The sequence below is a fragment of the Poeciliopsis prolifica genome, unplaced genomic scaffold (assembly GCF_027474105.1).
Source record: "Poeciliopsis prolifica strain line A6 unplaced genomic scaffold, Auburn_PproV2 SCAFFOLD058, whole genome shotgun sequence".
Taxonomy (NCBI): domain Eukaryota; kingdom Metazoa; phylum Chordata; class Actinopteri; order Cyprinodontiformes; family Poeciliidae; genus Poeciliopsis; species Poeciliopsis prolifica.
This window is the reverse complement of record NW_026562433.1, coordinates 2,704,768-2,725,449: the sequence shown is the minus strand read 5'-3', so window position 1 is coordinate 2,725,449 and position 20,682 is coordinate 2,704,768. Positions and strand designations below refer to the sequence as shown.

At 40.6% G+C, this 20,682-nt stretch overlaps 1 protein-coding gene across 4 annotated transcripts in view; it reads left to right on the top strand.

Annotated features, from left to right (window-relative positions):
* Positions 1-20,682, top strand: part of arap2 (ArfGAP with RhoGAP domain, ankyrin repeat and PH domain 2) — a 130,900-nt gene that overhangs the window by 12,795 nt on the left and 97,423 nt on the right. For all 4 annotated transcript variants that reach the window (XM_055060298.1, XM_055060299.1, XM_055060296.1 and 1 more), the window contains 3 exons: positions 284-613; positions 4,273-4,342; positions 19,417-19,537. In XM_055060298.1, the coding sequence (XP_054916273.1) occupies positions 284-613; positions 4,273-4,342; positions 19,417-19,537 (521 nt within the window). The remainder of the gene's footprint in view (positions 1-283; positions 614-4,272; positions 4,343-19,416; positions 19,538-20,682) is intronic.

Sequence of the window (20,682 nt, the reverse complement as noted above, 5' to 3'; positions counted from 1 at the left end):
ATAAGAGGTAATTATCTTTTATTTTTGTTGAGCCAGAAACTTCCTGACTCTTCAGGTAAGAAATTAATTTTGTTTTGAAAAGCAGCCAGTCACTAGATGTTTACACTTGAGTATTACTTTTTTGTTATTGTTTATTTTCGTCCATGAGACCAACATAGACCAACATCACCAGTTCTAATGTATTTCACGTGTTGTGATTAGATCATTTTCCATGCTTTGAGAGACTACACAGACACAGAGTGCTATAAAGTCAGGTTACATCATGTCATATGTGCTCTTGCAGAAAAAAATCCAAAGAAAAAGAGAATCCTCCAGCTGTCCCAGACGCAGACGGATACTCGACCGTGAGCATGTGTGCCAGCATGCTACCTCGGGCCAGTCCGGACACAGCTTTTCCCATGAGCCCTGACACTGCCCCGGTTGGTTTGGCGACCCCTGGCCCCGAAGACGAGTCCATGATCATGGTGGACTGCGACCTCTACACGGAGTCTCCAAATTCTCGAGGGATTGTCACAGAAAGCACAGAGCCCGAAATCTCGCCATACGCTTGCTTCTACGGGGCTCCCAAACAAGCCATCAAAGTGGGCTGGCTGGACAAGTTGTCACCTCAGGGGTGAGTTAGAATGCTAGCTTCTGCCTGTTGCCCTGCAGCTTCCCTCACTCCATCTTGTTCAAAGTGAAATAGGGAAGGAATTGGCCATGGTGCAACAGGCTTTTAAATAAGGATAAACCAGCTGACAAATTTGACAATTGGTGAAAATTGATAAATTTGATCTTTACTTTAATTGTTTTTTTTTTCTTTTTTAACTTCAAGCCACCGCAGTTCTTTAAAAAACACATTACGTTGACACGTGTGGGTGTAGAAAGTTACTGATGCTTTTTCTTTTTCTTTTTTTTGCTGCCCTTGCAAACCCTTCACAGCTCACTTTACAAGTGCTTATTTATATGTAGCACTAAATACAATTGGAACATATGATGCATCTTATTCTGTGAGACATATGTGCAAAGTTAAAAGTCAATATTATCAAAGTTTACAGATGCAATAAACCTAAACAAAAGCCGAGCATTTTTTAATACATTTCAAATACTGTAAATTTCAAATAGGAATTGGCCAAAAAGTCCCAACTGATGCATTTTATATTTAGGGGAGGAAATTTGTTCATGTTTCTATGTAACCAACTGTCTATTCGCTTAACTGAGCAGCTCTTTCTAACACGATGCACAAAAGGCACAACAGCAATGAATGGTATGAAGCGGGAACTCACTACAACCTACTCCAGAATCAATTTGTATTTACGAATGATGTTTTGTCCTGAGTTTTAAAGCCCTTCTTATCCATGTAGAATGTATTGCCTCCCTCCATTTTTCATGTGTTTGACACTGTCCCTGTGACAAATTACAGCCTTAAATCATGAGCATGTGCTATGAGCTCCTGCTCTTTATTCATGCCTGTTTATTTGTTGCACACTGACAAGGCAGAATGCAAAAATGTTTTATTTTTTTGTTTGTTTGCATTCTCAAATGCCCATACTCTTTGCAAATATTAATGTGGCGGATAGAACTACAGAAAACATTTTTTTTTCTATGTGACTAAATAGTTCAACAAACCTGACTGTGATTAATTCTGACCTACATGAAAACATTAATTCTTAATAGACAGTCTATAGTGAAAACAGCTATGACTTGGGAACCACAAAGAAAACAATAGAAAACGGTGATAAGCCTATGACCTCATCTCACATCCTGTAAACAAGTGCATGGTAGAACTGGACTGCTTAGTGACTACATAGACATTAAGACTAATTCTGCAGAAATATCCATTCTGTCAATCTGAGGCTTAACAGAGAAGTTTCATGAAAAGGAGAACTAACATGGAGAGCCAGCCTCACAAGGTTTGTGACCATCTGCAAAGCAAAGAGCTGTTCCGCTTCAGAACTGTGTAGGCATTCGGTAGCATTACAAAGTCACATTTTTATACTTCAGTAAGTTCATATCTTATCACATTTCTTATCACACCAAGAGCTGTGAATGCAGTTTCTCTTGAGAGTTTTGTTTTCAGGTATGACCAGCAGTATAGCAGCAGTGGCAGTTAAACCACTGACTTGACTCAAAACCTCCGGGGCCTCATGCATGAAAGAGTGCGCAGTTTTCACACTAAAACTTGGCGTATGGAACATTTTGAAAAGTGCTGTGCACAAAAAAAGTTCGGGTGCGTAAAGCCGTGCGCACGAACAAAGGCTGCCCACATTTTCTTTATAAATTCTAATGTCCGGGAATGGAGCGCTGCAGCTGATCCGCCCTGTTGCCACCCATAAATACATAATATGTATTTAATTGACATATTATGTAAATTAATCTAAATACAGGAAGTCTGCCACCGCGTGAAGCAGTAACCATGGCAATGTCCTTCTTTGTAGCAGTATAAATATTTATATTTAATAATAACAGCTATATATTTTATTTAAAAGGTGCTTTCAAGACACATAAGGTCACTGCACAGAAATAAAAATAATACATTTTAAAGAGAAGAAAAAAATCCAAAGAAAATAAAACAAGAGATTGTGCAAATGCCTGTTTGAACAGTAGCGCTTCCAGGCAGGATTTAAAGACAGAGAGTTCTTTGAGTGGGTAAAATGGACGTTTATTCCAAATAGTAGAATCATGTGCATAAGTTGTACATTTACAGAATAGAGATGCTTTCTGTCCATAAAGGCGCAATCACAAAGCGGGCGGCTCCACTGAAGGATGACTGCAGCTGGACCGGTACCAGTACCACACGGCTCCCTTCTTTAAGTTTTGCTCAGAGCTCCGGGATGATCAGTCTGGTCTAATCTGAACACTCATAAACCATCATCGACATTTCCCAGCTGATCACTATGATCAATTTCTCCCTCTGAATGCTTCCATTGGTGATGTTCTCCATCAGAGCCAAAGCGCTCCACTATTCGCTCCAAACGTTACGCAGCTACTTGAATACGTGTGATTATACTCACCTTTATCACCTTAGAATTAATCAAATCTGTCTGCAGGTAATCTGCTGATCCAATACTCTTTTCTTTTTCAGTCAGAATGAAATTGCCCCTTAGATGCATTTCATGCACTTTGGCGCACAGACCAACGCGTTACATTTTTGAGACAAAAACTCATAAAGAGGAAAAGTACAATTTACATGTGGGTGAGGTTTTCACATCCTTTCATTTAAAATTTCTTTATTTTGTGTTAAGGTTATTGTCTGAGGAAAAATGCGAATCAGTTTCATCATTTACGTTTAAACAATAAAATATGAAAATCATAAATAAACATCAGGTTTGAAACTTCTTGGTCTAAATAACATTGAATGTAGTCAGATTTCAGGGTATTTAGGTGAGTTTTGACGCTTTGTAGTGTGATATTGTCCACAGAAAGAGTTTGCATGGCTGCAGCACATTTTTTTGTGCGCACGCACACTTTATGCATGAGGCCCCAGGACTCTACATCACGACATAGATTAAGTTTGATTCTAAATAAATGGTTTACAATGATTTTGTAATTGAAAAGCCAGAGAATGTCGAAATATTGTATTTATTAGGCACACCGTTGGTGACGGTCCTCGCATGCCTCTGATTTTTGCGGCGGTAGCTCAAGCATAGCAGCTTGACAGTTGATTTCTCCCGATGCCTCTGTAAGTCTCAGATGAAAGATTGAGTGTTCATCCTCCTCAGGGTCTCTTATACTCCATGTGTCTTGATCCTTTAAATATGCTGAACTGACAAATGGCTCCACGGACAGACATGTGAAGCTGCTCTATCAAATTTGCATGAGTCTAATATTAGACAAAGGAAGGAAGGTGGGAGTGAACCTTGTGGTTTTGAGATGCAGGCCTTCTTTTGCTTCTACTCAGTTTGGCTTTCTTGGCAAAACTAGATTTCATTTTCAGGCTTGTGGCACTGCATACATCAGTGTTACTGTGAAGCCAAGCTATCAATCATTTATTTGCCTCTTATAGTCTCTTTCAGCACCTGATTTGCATGGCTTTGGCACACTGCCCTTGAATATTCAGACTCAATGCAGCCATTTATTTTGATTAAGATAATTGACAGCTGTTGATACGACTTTTGACACTAATGGATCAGTGGCACTCATGATAAAATATGAGTACCTGTGCAGAGGAGATTAGTAGCTTACTGTCTTCACACCAAAGGGGTTAGCTTTCACTTTTCATGATTCTCTCAAATTGGGTTTATCCCCCTGCCCTCCCCCTCCCGCTCCTAATCTTTGCATCTCTCTTTGCAGAAATTGTGTTTTTCAAAGAAGATGGGTGAGATTTGATGGTGAGAGTCTGGGCTACTACAACAATGACAAGGTAATTAAATTGTTGTGTCTCAAACTTTTCTGCAGCTATTTGTACCTTAATGAAAGCCTATTTCTTTACTCGGCTAACTCTGTACCAAGTTCTTAAGTGCTCCGATGTTGTCATCATCATTAGCTTGGCAGAGTGAGAAAAGGGGCAAGGACGGAATAAGATGCGTGACGGACCAACACTCTGTGCCTGCCCAACCGTACTGTAGAGTACACCGGTGTTGGCACCTGACCAGCTCTGAAGTGTGAAAGAATGACAGAATGGGAGGCACTCACCTCTTATTGCCTTCATCAGCATTTTTCCTCTGGCTGTACCTCTCCTTCGGTGCAGCCAGTGACAGTAGAGTTTGAGGTTTGGCTTGTGTCGAGTGGAAGGTAGTGATGAGTCAGAATGGCGTGAGAGGAGAGGAAGCTGTAGGGGTTGCAGACATAAGTGTAGTATGGACAGAATTGAAATTTAGTTTCAAATGTAAAACGGAGGGGGTCGTAGTTACATGCCTGAAATGTATCAGAATAGTAATGACAGGCCATAATAATTTTAATAATATTTAGTTATTTGCAAAAGTACTCACATCTGCTTGAACATTTCACATATCATTTTGCAACCACAAACCTTAATGTATTTCTGACGCGCCATGATGAATGTATGAGGAAGTTGGCAGAGCAACGAAGGAGAAAAAAAGATAGAAACCCCAAATTCATGAGAAAATAGTGACAATGCAAGCACTTTGGTTTTGGTTTCTGCCTATGAGTTGCAAGTTTGAAGTAAACACATGGCTCATTAACATCTCTGACACATCATTCAACCCACGCCTACAGACATTAGAAAAAAGAGATACTTTATGTATACAACATTCACTCTACAGATGCCAGCGGTAAGAAAACAACGCAGGACTACTTACATGATGGGAGGAATTCCTCCCTGTCTGCAGAAATATTTTTTTGTCGTTTGTCAGGGTGATATTTATTGTTTTTATAACACTAATGTAATACATAGCATACCACCGGCATTAAGATCGAGGCCTGCGTGGCCCGAGGCTGCACTGCTGCCGCGATATGATGGTGTCAAGGTGGTGAGCAGAGGTGAGCTCTGTGCTGACTAACTGCATCTAGTAGCACCTAAAATAAAACAACTATTTACCATGGCCTTTCATTAGGCTGAAAAAACATCGTCTCACGTGTTATTTTTATTTTCACACTTATTTGAGGATTTGCTTACAGATGCTGTTGCAATGATAGAGAGGTTTATTTATTTGAAAAATGCCAGCCTAACAACCTATTGTTTCCAGCTCAACGTCAGAAGAAAAAAGATCTTGTGACATAATTTGTCCAACAACACAGAACGCCAACTTTCAGGTTTTTGGTCTTATCAGAGTCTCTAGATAAGGAAAGTGGGTTGGAGACCCTGAAAGGTAGTTCTAAGTATTAACTTTGCTGCTGCCTCATTTTCAAATTTTTGTTTGTAAAAACTGTTTAAAGCCGTGAAGCATTGTCTTTCCCTTTCTCAGTTATGCACTAATTCTTTGAGGCTTATGGCTGTGAGGTAAAAAAAAAAGCGCCCAGAAACTATAAATACTTGTGCAGGGTAACATAAAAGATGGTACCGTTTTTTTAGTGTCCTTTCAAAAATAAAATCTTTTGAGTTTCCGAGTGGTTGTCGGGTCGCTCACGATGCGCTTTACATCTTCATCATTTCCAATAATGACCACTTGTTCTTGCTGCAGAACACATCATACCCTTTTGTTTGCCTGTGTGGTTGGACGTGTGTGAATGTGGAGTTGTGAACTCGTACCCCTTTCTCCTAAGGCCAGCATGTTTTCACTACAGCAGCATTGCACAACATCACGATCAATGGTGTGGGACTTGTCTAATGCCTGCTCGTTAATCACCTACTAATTATAGCTCTCTCGCCGCCTCTGTCCTCCTGCCTTTCCCTTGTTTTCTCTTTCCATTACATTTGTTGCTTTATTTATCAGGACATGCTTGGTCGACAGCGGAGCGGCATTGGCGGAGGAGGCCAACGAGTCAGCACTTTGACTCTGTCGGCATAGTTGCTGCAGTGTTAAGAGAGATGAAAGTCTCTCTTTATGTGGTTGCGTGGAAGGGAAAACAGGGTATGTTGTTCAGACTTAAAAAAAAAAAGAAACTTCTAAAGATATCCACTGTGCTTCTGACCACCGAGACAGTGAAAAACCTCATCATGTTTTGGGTGAACAGAAAGGTTGAGTACAATCTCTCTGTTATCCTTGATTTGTGTGGCTAGCCAGAGCTCTGCACCACCTGCCTCCACTTTCAACCACCTCCAGCAGTTTGAGTGTGGTGGTAGGAAAACGATTGCAGGGAAATCTCCCAGAACTGCTTTGCAGTGTGTCAGAAACAGAGAAATTGGAATTTGTTGTTCATTCCCCCACAGTGCCAGCTGTAGAAATTGCTAGTCTGCTCATGGTCTCATATTGATGTCTTGTTGACTCTGGGCTACAGAACACAGAATTAAGCCATTTATTGATATTACAAAAAAAAAAAAATAAATAAACAAAAAAAAATAAGAGAGTACTGTCTGAGGGCCATGTTCCTCCTTGTCCTTCACCCAAAAGTTTGCTAGATTTTTAAGAAGTTTTCTAACTTCACTCTCATAATATCATCAAATTAAGGCGTTTATTGTGGAGTTCAAATCAAGACACTTTCAGTATTTAACAAAATTAAGATTAAGAATAACAAAAAAAACAGACTATCTTTAAGTGTATATTTTCTCTTTCTTTGCACCAGAGATGTTATGGTAGCTTCAGCGACATTAACCCCCGCATGATCCTAATATTCTGTTTACTCCCCTTGTCCTACGGGTCAAAAATGACCCGGCCTAACAAAAGCCCCCAAACAAAGCAAATTAATTGAATTTTAAATTCAAAATCTATTTTGCATAATGAAACAATCTGACATTTATTAATTCAACTCAATTTAACAAATTTTTTTTATCATGTATTTGTGTTACACAATAAAAGACGATCAACAGTATCACAATGTTTTTTTGTTTTTTTTTACCACAAACCAAGTGTTTCAGCAGTTTTCTTTTACGCAGTAAATGTTTATTATTGTAATTATATAAATCTAAAGTGTTTACTTCTGAATGAATTGTACTGAAAGGGTAAAAATGAATGTGGACTCAGTAAGCCAACATGATTGCATTGATTGTGCAACAATAAAAAACAAACAGTACAGCCTCATTTACATTATACAGATCCAGCTTCAGTGTTAGAGCTTCAGGAAGAGAATCATAGCATGACACAAAGGGATATTTGGTGTTTGAGATTGGACTATAGAAATGTGTTCATGTTCCAACAAAAAATACACGAGGAATACATGCACTTTGATCAAATCATGCTTTTTGCATATCCCCCAGTTTTGGGGTTTAACATTTAACCACTTACTGAAATGTATCTCCATTTTTACACTTTGAATTTGCTTTTTGTTTTGATAACAGTTACTTGTTTTAGGAGCTGCATGCACAGAACATCTTGTACAAATCCAAACCATTTGTGTTGCAGCCCTTCAGCTAGGAACTTAACAAGATCTTTGAAAAACCAGAACATGTTACTTCCCTGTTCACGCCCTTAATTTGACTGAGCTTTTATGCCTTATTTCTGCATTTTTGTTTTTATACAGCAGTAAATATAAGTAACCACTTTGATCATGGCTTGTCTGTCTCTTTAATCTGCTTTAAAAAATTAGCTGGGTGAACTAAAGTAAAAGGTTAGAACAGCTGCTTTGCCTTGAAGATTGGGTTGCAAAAAAATAAATAAATAAAAAAATACAAACTTTTTAACATCAATGATCTCACAAGCCAATTCGAATAATTTGAACTACTAAATGTAGATATTTAACTGTTGGTTTCTGTCAGGTTTTACAGGTGTAACAATTTAGTAAAAGTAGTGGAAATGTGTTGAGGTGTTTTCTAAATGTGCAATCTCAGAGAGCATGATCTTTTCATTACCAAGAACAAAAATATCCCTGGCTCATGCTGGCATAATCAACAGATTGGTTGTGCTGTTGTCCACAACAACGAAACAAAACAACAAAAAAATCTATTCTCTTATTATTTCTGTCTTTTTTTTTTCTTTTCTTCTCTCCAACTTACAACTCCCAAAAAAACTCTTCTGTAGTTGAAAATCCACCGGGATCTGTCAACCCCAGACAAAACTAATCGTACTTAATCGCAGTCCCAGCTTGAAGGTCTCTGTCCGTTGTGATGTCATCAGAGGGGTAGCGGCGGTGGCGTGGGAGAGTAGCGAGATCTTCGGTCTCACTTCTCCCTCTCTGCAGCATTGCCTCCAATCCGTCTCATCAATCACGCCTTACGCTCGATTTCGTCAACTCAGGGATTGGCTTTAGAGAATGCTTTGGGCTTGAGATGTAGTCTTCGGGGTCCTGGTGTACTGTCGTGTGTGTGCGTCTATGCGTGTGTGTATGTGTGTGTGTGTGTGTGTATGGAGGGCTTTAGGGCTGTGGAATAAGAAAGTGAAATGGAGATGGGGATAGAGATAAGGGTGGCCAGAAGGCCAAAGGGGAGATGAGGTTTTAGGATCAGGGATCAGGCTCTTAGTGTCAGTCTGTCTGGCTGTGCATCTGCAGCTGAATAGTGTCTTACAAAGCTAAGAAAGCTTATCTGCTTACAGTACTACCTCTCGCATCTTGCCTGGATCTGTCCTTTGGCTTTCTGTAGCACTGTCATCTTAATCAAAACTTTTTTCTTTTCTTTACAAAAGAAGATTTTCATGTTCAACAAAGAAGAAAGTGTTACAAATAAAACTACTTGACAATATGTGAAAGACATTAAATCATAAATATTGACTATTTGTGATAATTTCTTTGTTTAATATGAAAATATCTTTTTGTGATTTGAATTATTTGTCAGTGGGATCATATTATTTCCACAAATCATATCCATAAGGGATGTTTTCTGATTTTCCGTGTCTATATTGAGACAAACTGCAACCATTCTTCATTGAAGAGACTCAAGCCCATCCAAATTCTTCACAAGAACACCCATATTAATCCGAGGTGATATTACCTCTGCTTTACCCTTAAATAATTGAAAACTGGCCTCAAGTATTAAAGCGCAGCACTATAGATAGAAAATGTTGAATAACGGACGAGCCAGCCAACCCTGTGATATGCCAGCTTCATTCATACCAGATGCACAAACCAAAGGCCTCAACTTGTTTTTACTGGAGCACGACTTAAACACTCAAATATGCAATCTACTCAAAGAGAAAAGACTAACTACACTGTACAGTCAGTACACTGTTATTTTTTTTGTAGCCATGTTCGAAGTCACCTCAGTCTCTTGTCTTTCCTACTCCGATGCTGTTTGAAATTCAGAAGGTCGTCTTAATGCACTACTGTGATTCTATACTCACCATGTGGCATTGCCATCTTAAATTCAATACGAACTTTCGAAAGAATCGCTACAAAAAAAAGGGATTTGGAGTGGTAACCTTAAAACTGAATTTATTAGTTTAGTGATGGACCAGATTGTACTTGCTGTGAAAGAGGTCGCTGTTTGAACAGACACATTGTCCGTCTCTGAAGGGTTTCTCCCCATCCACGTCCTCACAGTTGTTATTACTGGTCAGCTCTAGATTTTAGTTACACGATCCACAAAATACATGTTTTGATTCATTTTCACTTCTCTTACTGGTTTTGTTTCATCTCAGCGGGAGCTCCCTCTGCACGCCCTCTTTGAGCTCCACATGTCAGACAAAGTTAGTGGATAGATGATGCCTCTGGAGAACATAGAGCCAGGTATTTATTTCTCACTGCATGACATGAAAAATGACGGCGGCAATAAAGTAAAATATGGATATGGACGGACAAGAGCATAATCCTGGTGGAATGAAAGCAAATGAATACTCCTCACCAGCTTTGGAGGAGATGATTTTATTTTTTTTGTAAACATATTCCTGCTAAAGCACTTGAGTTTGGACGTCAGATTATAGCATGTGAGTCTCGCAAACTAAACAATAAAAGGATATCCAAGTCTTGAATTTAAGATTTAAAGATACTATCCATTGGTTTATCTTTTTATCTCTAACAAATTAAACTAAAAGCCCTGCTGGGCAATGAGTGATGGATTTCTACTGAAGGATCGCACAAAAACACGTTCTGCTTTTACGTTTGATCGGCTGTTATTAAGTCTGTAAACATAATATCAGACAAGTTTGTTTTGATACATTTTGTAATAGGTTTGAAAGCTTTTCAGTTGCAAAGGGTTCAGCCTTAGATGTTAGAGCCAGAGTTTTACTCAAATGACCCCTGAGCAGTGAAACAAACCATGATGACAGTCATTATCTTCAGGTCATTAACTGGTGTGAATCTGTCCTTATTTCTCCACTTTTACAGTTGGTTTGAGTGCATACTCACCACTCATGAAATGAGAAAATGCTACATTGTCCTTTTTATCACCATGAGTATTTGTAGGAATTGTCAGTGAAAGCTGTCTTGATTTCTTGCCTTCCTGATTCGCTTCTCTCCGGTGTTGGCTGGAAGAGCTTCTGCTCTTTAGTAGTCTGTGTGGCTGGTGATAATTTTTGAATGCAATGTACAAATTTGTTTGCAGTGATCTCCTGCACAATGAAAATCATTCACACCCTTTTGCTTTTTTCTTTTTGCATTTACACACTAGAGACTTATTCTAAAATCTATTTTAGTGTTGGTGTTTTCACAGATCAGAGAAGTTTGTTTCTCCTGGTGTGACAAATTCAGATGCTTTTGGTTTAAAAAGAAAATGGTGGAGTACCCCAGCAAAGGCTGATCTTCTTCTCTTTTCTCTAGATAATAGAGACCACACAACTTTTCCAGATGGCTAGTTGTTAACGTTCTCCAGATTTAACGCTTTCCAGTGGGATCGAGGTTCACACACAATTTAACCTATATGTTAGGTCAACATATATAGAAGAGTGTTCCGCTCCAAATTCATAAGTTGATTTTATTTTTCATTTTCAGATGTAACGTGTGGATTAAAGAAAAGTGTTTTAACAATCAGTTTTGGCTAACAAAACTAAACTGAAGAGGTCTGAATACTTTCTGGTTGCATTGTGGAGAACAGAGGTTTTCTTGCAATGCAAGTAAGCAGATTTTAAATAATTTGATTAAAACATGCTAATAAAGGAAATGTACAAAAGAATGGTTAGATAAATTGCCCCCCTACTGAATGTGAAGTTATTTTTTATCTTGAAGTAATGTTGCAGCAAATTAGGAAAACAAGTATAAACACCTAGAATTTCAGTAATTTTATATATATATATATATATATATATATATATAAAAAAAAAAAAAAAATTCCCTTCTCACCCACCGCGGGTGGTTCTTATCCTCTGAGCTCGGGTCCTCTACCAGAGGCCTGGGAGCTTGAGGGTTCTGCGCAGTATCTTGGCTGTGCCAAGGACTGCACATTTCTGGACTGAGATGTCTGATGTTGTTCCTGGGATCTGTTGTAGCCACTGCTCCAGTTTGGGGGTTACTGCCCCGAGGGCCCCGATGACCACAGGCACCACTGTGGTCTTCACCTTCCAGGCCCTCTCCAGTTCTTCCCTGAGGCCCTGGTATTTCTCCAGTTTCTCGTGCTCCTTTTCCTGATGTTGCAATCACTTGGTATTGCTACATCAACCACAACGGCTTTCCTCTGATGTTTATCCACTACGACAATGTCTGGTTGGTTCGCCATTACCATTTTGTCTGTCTGGATCTGGAAGTCCCACAGGATCTTAGCTCTGGCGTTCTCCACCACCTTTGGGGGTGTTTCCCACTTTGATCTTGGGGTTTCCAGTCCATATTCTGCACAGATGTTTCTGTACACTATGCCTGCCACTTGGTTATGTCGCTCCATGTACGCTTTCCCTGCCAGTATCTTGCACCCTGCTGTGATGTGGATTGTCTCAGGGGCCTCCTTGCACAACCTACACCTTGGGTCTTGTCTGGTGTGGTAGATCTGGGCCTCTATTGCTCTGGTGTTTAGGGCCTGTTCCTGGGCGGCCAGGATGAGGGCCTCTGTGCTGTCCTTGAGTCCAGCTTTTTCCAGCCATTGGTAGGATTTACTGATATCAGCCACTTGGGTTATTTGCTGGTGGTACATCCCATGTAGGGGCTTGTCCTCCCATGATGGTATCTCTGGCACCTCAACCTCCGTTCCCTGTTGTCTGAGACATTCACTGAGCACATTGTCTGTTGAGGCTTTGTCCCTGATGTATTATGGATCTTAGTTGTTTCGTCCTGGACAGTGGTTCTCACACTCACTAGTCCTCTGCCTCCTTCCTTGCGGCTCGTGTACAGTCTCAGGGTGCTGGATTTGGGATGGAACCCTCCATGCATTGTTAGTAGCTTTCTGGTCTTAATATCTGTGGCTTTTATCTCCTCCTTTGGCCAGCTAATTATTCCAGCAGGGTATCTGATTACTGGCAAGGCATAGCTGTTTATCGCACGGATTTTGTTCTTGCCATTGAGCTGGCTTCTCAGGACTTGCCTTATTCGTTGGAGGTATTTAGCTGTGGCTCCTTTCCTTGTGACCTCATCGAGGTTGCCATTTGCTTGTGGTATACCTAGGTACTTGTAACTGTCCTCTATGTCTGCTATTGTTCCTTCTGGGAGTGAGACCCCTTCTGTGTGGATGACCTTCCCCCTCTTTGTGACCAGCCGACCACATTTCTCTAGTCCGAATGACATCCCAATGTCAGTGCTGTAGATCCTGGTGGTGTGGATCAGTGAGTCGATGTCTCGCTCACACTTGGCGTACAGCTTGATGTCATCCATGTAGAGTAGGTGACTGATATTGGCCCCATTTTTGAGTCTGTATCCGTAGCCAGTCTTGTTGATAATTTGGCTGAGGGGGTTCAGGCCTATGCAGAACAGTAGCGGGGACAGAGCATCTCCTTGGTATATGCCACATTTGATGGACACTTGTGCAAGTGGTTTGCAGTTGGCTTCAAGGGTGGTTTTCCACAGCTTCATTGAGTTTGCAATGAAGGCTCTCAGAGTCCTGTTGATGTTATACATCTCTAAGCATTCAATGATCCAAGTATGCGGCATTGAGTCATAGGCTTTCTTGTAATCAATCCAAGCCATGCACAGGTTGGTGTGTCGGGTTTTGCAGTCTCGGGCAACTGTGCGGTCTACGAGGAGTTGGTGTTTGGCTCCTCTGCTATTTACACCGATACCCTTCTGTGCCGTGCTCATGTGTTTATCCATGTGTTTGCTTATCTTGGCCGCTATGATGCCTGACATGAGCTTCCAGGTTGTGGAGAGGCAGGTTATTGGTCGGTAGTTGGGTGGGACTGGACCCTTTGATGGATCCTTCTGGATTAGGATTGTCCGCCCTTCAGTTAACCATTCAGGGTGAGTCCCACTTTGTAGCAGCTGGTTCATTTGGGCTGCCATTCGCTCATGGAGAGCAGTGAGTTTCTTTAGCCAGTAGGCATGGATCATGTCAGGCCCTGGTGCTGTCCAGTTTTTCATACCTGAGACTCTTTCTTGAACATCTGTCACAGTGATGGTTACCGGGGCTTGCTCAGGGAGGTTGCTGTGGTCCTCTCGTAGAGAGATCAGCCACTGTGCATTGCTGTTGTGGGACGCCTCCCTTTCCCATATGCCTTTCCAGTATTGTTCCGTCTCCAGCCTTGGTGGGTCTGCTCTGTTGTTATTGTTACCCTGCCATTGAGAGTACACCTTAGCTGGTTGAGTGGAGAAGAGCCGGTTAATCCTTCTGGATTCATTCTCCCTTGTGTATCTCTTTAGGCGGCTGGACAAGGCTTGGAGCCTCTGTTTGGCAGTCTCGAGTGCTTCAGGTATGGGCATCTGCCTGTACTTTCTGGGTACTGATCTTTTCATTGTACCCTTGTGGAGCTCTGACAGTTGGCTCACTTCCCTCCTTGTTACCTTGATTTTAGCCTCTAACCGTCTTTTCCATGGTGGGTATTGGGTCTCATGGTTGCTCTTATAGCCAAGTATCTCAAGGATCACTGATGCTGAGTTGTAGATCAGCTCATTGGTTTCTGTTATGGTGTTGGTAGGGATCGTTCTCAATGCTGCATTCACATTCTCAATGAGACTTTCTGATGGTACTTCACTCAGCCGTTGTAATTGGTGCCGGGAGGCCTGGTTGTCATTCGGGTCATGATTCTCTCTCTCAGGTCAGCAGCTGTCTCGTTCAGCTCTGTTTCGCTCATTGGGGCCGTGTATCCCCTCACTGGGTGGGGACTTGTAGTTAAGTCCCCACAGTCCTGACATCCGGGTTCCTCCCTTTTGCCGTAGCATTTGTGTTGTATCTCGTCAATCTCAAGTTGTGATAGCAGTTGCCGTTTGCGGATGTTGGAACACTGAGCTACTAGTTGTTTAGCGCTTAGTGTTGACTGGGGATGTCGAAGTAACCATTCCTTCCCCAGTCTTTGCATGTAACCTCTCTCACTAGGGTTACTTGAGTAGTAGCATTCCAACAGATCCACATTTTCATCTCTCGCCCATTTCCGTCTTGTTCCAGTAGCCCATTTGTCATCAAGGTGCTCTGGTTCCCCAACACCTGACGCAGACCTTGTTTGGCCGGGCGACGTCTGAGCCGGCATGTTATGCAACTTAGTATCTCTCATGGTATGAGGTAGGCAGTAGCTTGAAGGGTCTTGCCTAAGGACCCAGACTGGATTCGAACCCTGCCCTCTCGGGTGATATACTGATGCCTTATGTATTGAGCTATCCAGTCAGCTTATATATATATATATATATATATATATATATATATATATATATATATTTTATTTTTTTTTTCCCAAATCCTATCTTTGACATCCAAGTTATGCAGTACACGTTACAGCAACTCTTTCCAGTTGATTCCATGCAACATTGAACTTGTTGTTTTGTCACAGCATCAAAACACCCAAATTCCCCCTGTGGGCACATTTCCCAAAGGAGAAACACAAATATAGAGGAAAAATAACATAATGTCTTTTAAGACAAGAGTATTGAGAATCTGTCTAGATGTAAGAATCTGTTGGAAATAAAAAAATAAAAAAAAGTTGCAATTTTCTGCTTCAACCAGCTGGTGTCCTCGTACCTCCACTGCAAAACCTGGATCTTTGGAGACACAACAGCTTAAACTCCATTTTGGTAGATGCATCCTCCAACCATTTTTTTTTTCTTCAGTGTTTTTATTTATTTATTTTGACTTCCTCCCTGTTTTCTCCTCATGGTGCCCCTATTATTGTGGGCTTTAGCTCCATTGCTTTGCTTTAATTGTTTCCTGAAGTTTACTAGTTTGCTTTTGAAGAGACACGGTTACCCTTGGCAGCAGAGGGACTTTTATTCGCTAAAAAAAACAACAAAAAACCCAAAAAACAAATAAAAAATAAATAAAAAAAGAAACTGACAGAACCCTGTGATGGGACAGATTTAGACACATGTGAGTGTAAAACACGACTTGCTGTTTGCAGTAAGGAGGGAGAAAGTTGGAATGAGGTGAATCACGAATGCGTGTGAGGAGACGGGAAGGCCTTTTTGCGTTTCCCCCTCTTGAGATCAGATTGTAAGCAGAATTTAAGAGTATGTAGCTGCGGAAATCTTCTCCTTTCCTTCCTTCTGTCCTGCTTCCGCAGTGTTTACAGGCCACACAATAACCAATTAAGCAAACTCTCTCCGTTGTGACCCCAAAACCAGAATTAAAACAATTAATTACTGTTAACCCATACTGGGGGTGTACAGTAATTATCAGCATAACAACCGCAGAGATAATTCATGCACACACACACACACGCCTACACGCACGCTCACACAAATGTAGATGCATGCTTCATTTTCTCCTCTTCTTCACCTTTCTTTGACTTCTTTCTAAATTTAGAGGGAAAAAGAGGCAGATACCACAGTGAAACTCCCAGGGAGAGAGACGCGCAAGGCTGCGGGTCGGTAATTAGGTTGAGCCACTTCTTGCCATTGTTAACATCCTGCTTTAATATGAGGAAGACCCCTACCTGACCCCCTTAGGCATCTTCATTTTTACATTATGTCTCCCTTTCCCACATGTGTAATTTTTTTTTCTTCCTCATGAGCCACTTTTAGATCCCCGTATCACTCGGTTTGTAGTGTTTCCTGTGCTCCTTCCATTTCCTTTCTTTTACTTCTCTCCTTGGCCTTTTCACATGAACCTAATTTCTATATTTTTTTTCTATTTCGAGCTTTTTCCATTCGTGTGTATTCCCCCACCGCCCCCACTCTCCCTGAGTTACTGTGCTAGTTGGCATATTTTAGGCTGTACTCTTTTTTTTCTTTCTTTCTTTCTTTGCAAACGTCAAGGTCACCGGCTTAATTAAGAATGGCAAGAGGGAGTCAGGAGTTCACCTCCGCTTTCTTCCCTCATTCATCCTTCCCATCACTTGCTTTTGCACTCTGCCTTTGCAGGACGTGACCCCGAGATAGGACAGTAGAGCAAACAAACAGCATCATGCATGCCAATCAACACAACCTTCTTTTTTTTTTTTTTTTTTGTAGGCTGAGAATTAAAATTCAGGTCAATACTACTAAAGAGCAACAGAGGAAATGAATGAGTCATGTCGCTCTCTCTCTCTCTTTTTTCTTACTTTGCAATGATAATGACATTATCAACATGAATAATGCAATGTCTGCCATGACCTTTTTTTTCCCTTAAATGCGAACCAAGGGATTTTTACATCGTTACAGAAGCGTAATGTACTGTTCCGGAGTTCACGCTGTCGCACGAACATCACAATTTGAGATCGTTTTGAATTTTTCCACCGACTTTAAAGGAAATTCAGTGCTGCGCTTGTCACAGAAGGTTTTGAATTCCGATTTTGACAGCGGTACCATTCTGTCTTTGCCTCTAGTAGCAGTCATAATATTAAGGTTTAATACTTTTCCTTTTCTTTTCCGTTTCACACCCACATTGACCCAGAACTTTAATTGCCATTATCTTGGGAGATTCTAAAGAGGGTCAGAAAGCCCCTTGTGCAACATCCTTCCTTGTTTTAATGCTACTTTGGGGAAAAACATGAGGGTAATAAAACATTGCACATAATCAAACTCTTCTTTACCTGTACCCGTAATGCACGGTGGTCCAAATCCCAGAACAGTGTGCGTCCCCATTTTCTTTTGTCTTTAACATCTTTATATTGGTGAAGTTTGTTTTTAGCCTCTATATTTGCTTTAACGTGTCCCTTTGCATCTAAAGTAACATTGTTTTATTTTTGTTCTTTGAGGTCTCGCATTTCACTAATTTTGAGTCGCTTCCTGCCGTTTTTCCTTCCGAAACTTTCACATCTCAAGTTCGGAATCAGATGAAAAGATCACACTAATACTGATTTGATTGTGCTCTTTCACGCTGCTTCTGCTTGCCCGAGGGCTTGGTGCCTTTTATCAAAGTTGATGATAGAATAATAAAAAAAAAAAAAGCAGCAAAAGCCATTTGTGGGAATGAACTAGCCACAACATTTGATGAGATATTGATGAAAGCAATGTGCTAATAAGGGTAGCACTTGTGGGCTTACAGATGCAGATAATGATGGTAGGATGAATTTTGGCTCTAATTAGAGATGCACTAATCACAATTTGCAAAAATCTCCATGTTGTTTGTAAAACACTGACTCGCTGTTACAGATTTTTGCTAATTTCCCATCAATGGTCTTTGTAAAACATACAAGAAATATATGTCAGAATACCAGTGTGAGAGGAGACATTACAAAATAGGGGTTCACTGATAATAAATACCAAGACAAAACTTTCACAGATTTGACATCTTTATGTCTCTGTGTCGGATTTTGTGACGTATTCTCTTTGTACTTCCAAATTCCCAGTTGCAAGAAACAAACCAACCACAAAAACAAGAATGCAACCTGAAGTCAAGATTACAACTAAGGAAGCAGGAGCGCATTCACATACATAGAAAGTTGAAAATTGCTGGTGTGAACTACTAATACTTAATGCGTCTCATTAAACCGGTGACACACATATAACTATAAATTGTGTTTCACTTGATAAAATGGACAGTGAACTACACAATGAAGATCTTTACCTGCTAACTCCGACGTTATCAGAAGACCATGACAGACGTTGTTGTGTGCTGCAGCTACCCATGACTTGTTGTGACTAACCATTTTAATTGTTCGAACAACAATTATTTTTCAAAATGCATTTATACTTGATGCTAGCTGCTTCAGCACTACTGTAATAGCTACAGTCTTTCTTATCAGACTGGAGTTGAAATCAGTGAATGTCAGGGAAAATTAATGGTGCCCCTTGTTTGGCTGTGTGTCAAGTAGCATTTAGATGTTTAAGCTCCCCAAGCTGCTTTTTCTTCTGAACAATTTATATGTGCTCTATAAAAGGATCTGCGACCTGGCAGATTTTCTACGACCGGTTAGGTTTTTTGGGGTTTTTTTTGTAGAAAAATCCATAAATAGTTACCACAAACAGGCAGGCGAACGCTTTACTTCCCACAGTAACAACTTCTGTACTAGAGTGCTTGTGGTGTTTTTATGTTGTGCACAAATCAGAGAAAAAATAGGTTTTAGAGTTTCCGGCTGAGTAATCAGCCGGGTTGGTGCTGGTCCAACTGAAAATCAGCCTCTTCCTGTCCCCAATAGAGACATCAACTACTGCCGATCAAACTTGACTTTCTCACTCTGAATGTATGGCAGATCTTTTATTTTTATTCCAGCAACATCTGCAGCATTTTGACCCACTCTGCTTGTCCGAGAGCTTAGTGGCGTTTATTGAAGTTGACGCTTGGAAAAAGAACAGAGGCAGCCATTTGTGCGAACAAATCTGACGTTGCATTTGATGGGATATGGTTCCGCTTTGATGCGGATGTCTGTCAGTGCTGTTTCAAACCGAGCTCAATCCCAGCTGACGGTAGTACAAGTCCGATTTACACATCTATTGATGCAAACAATGCGCTGGGGGGAAAAAGTCATTGTGTGTTTACAGATGCAGATAATGGGAATAAACAGGAATTCGATAGCAATATTTGCATGAATGTAGCTCAGTTTGTGTGTGTGTGTGTTTGGAGCACTTATCATGTGTTTCTCTGTTTAGGAGATGTACTCCAAAGGTCTGATCCTGGTCAGTGCCATCAGACAGGTGAAAGGACTGGGCGAAAATAAGTTCGAGGTCATCACGGGCCTCCGGACCTTCACATTCCGGACTGAAAAAGATGGTACATCAAGTCCCTGTTTTTTTTTTCTCTTTCTTTTCCTGCATTTTTCAGTCATCTTTCAGCTCCCCAACGTGTTCTTGCTGCTCGTCAGTCTGCCTCTGTCACTCTGACCATCTGATTCGCCGTCTACCTTTGTTTTTCCTCGCTCTCTCCTTTTCACAGCCTCCTCACTCTCTCCCAGAGTCGCCTCTCTTTCTAAATGCCTCTGTGGGAATCTTCTGTCTTTCACCTATTTTCCCTGTCTGTCTGTAAATGCTCTTCTCTCTCTCCCTCGCTCTCTTCAGCTTATTTTTCTCCGGCAGCTAATTTCACCAGAGATTTTCCATGACTGAATCTCTTTCGCAAAGTATCACTTTGCAAAGAAAGAGGTGTTTTTTTGGGCAAGATTTTCTGCCTTTCAGAGTCCACATGAAAAGATCGATAGCAATTTTTTTTGTGTTTGTCTGCGTTAAGCAGAGCTAAGGAGACTGATACGATCAAGAGAAAGGGGTGACGATGACAATAATGACTATTGCTTTTTTTTTGTTTTTGTTTTATTTTAAAAAAACTTCAACCCAGAAATACAGTTGTTGGAAGAAAATTCACATTTCATGTTCAAATAGCTCCATTCAGGAACGTTGGACCAGGGACGCATCGAAAAGTTGCGGGGTGGTCGATCTCCAGGACTGAACTTTGGTACCCCTATTTAAATGCAATAATGGCATTTGCATTCTGGGAATTAACAAAGTTAACTAAGGAAATTGGTTTTGTGTTTTGCAGACAATCTACATTTTCCCCCTAAGTGTAAGAATTATAAATCCTTCCTGTTCCATGATAGAAATTGAAGACTCAAAAATATAGAATAGAGCAAAATTGACTTTTAAAATGTCTCACTGGAAGTGATTGACGCTGTTAGATTAGCATAACTTGGCTATGTATGGTACATCAAGTGATGATAAAAACAAACAAACAAAAAAAAAAAAAATCTGAGTTTTGAGATTCCTGCTGACCAGTCACTAATCAGGGATGATCAAGATGGAAGTTAGGCAGAGGAAGACAGAAGACAATTTTAATGTGTGTTTTTTTTTTTTTTTTTCCTTTATTTAACCTGTAGGTCATAGTGCTACTATAACTGGCTTTTTAATTATCACATTTTTGTTAAATCA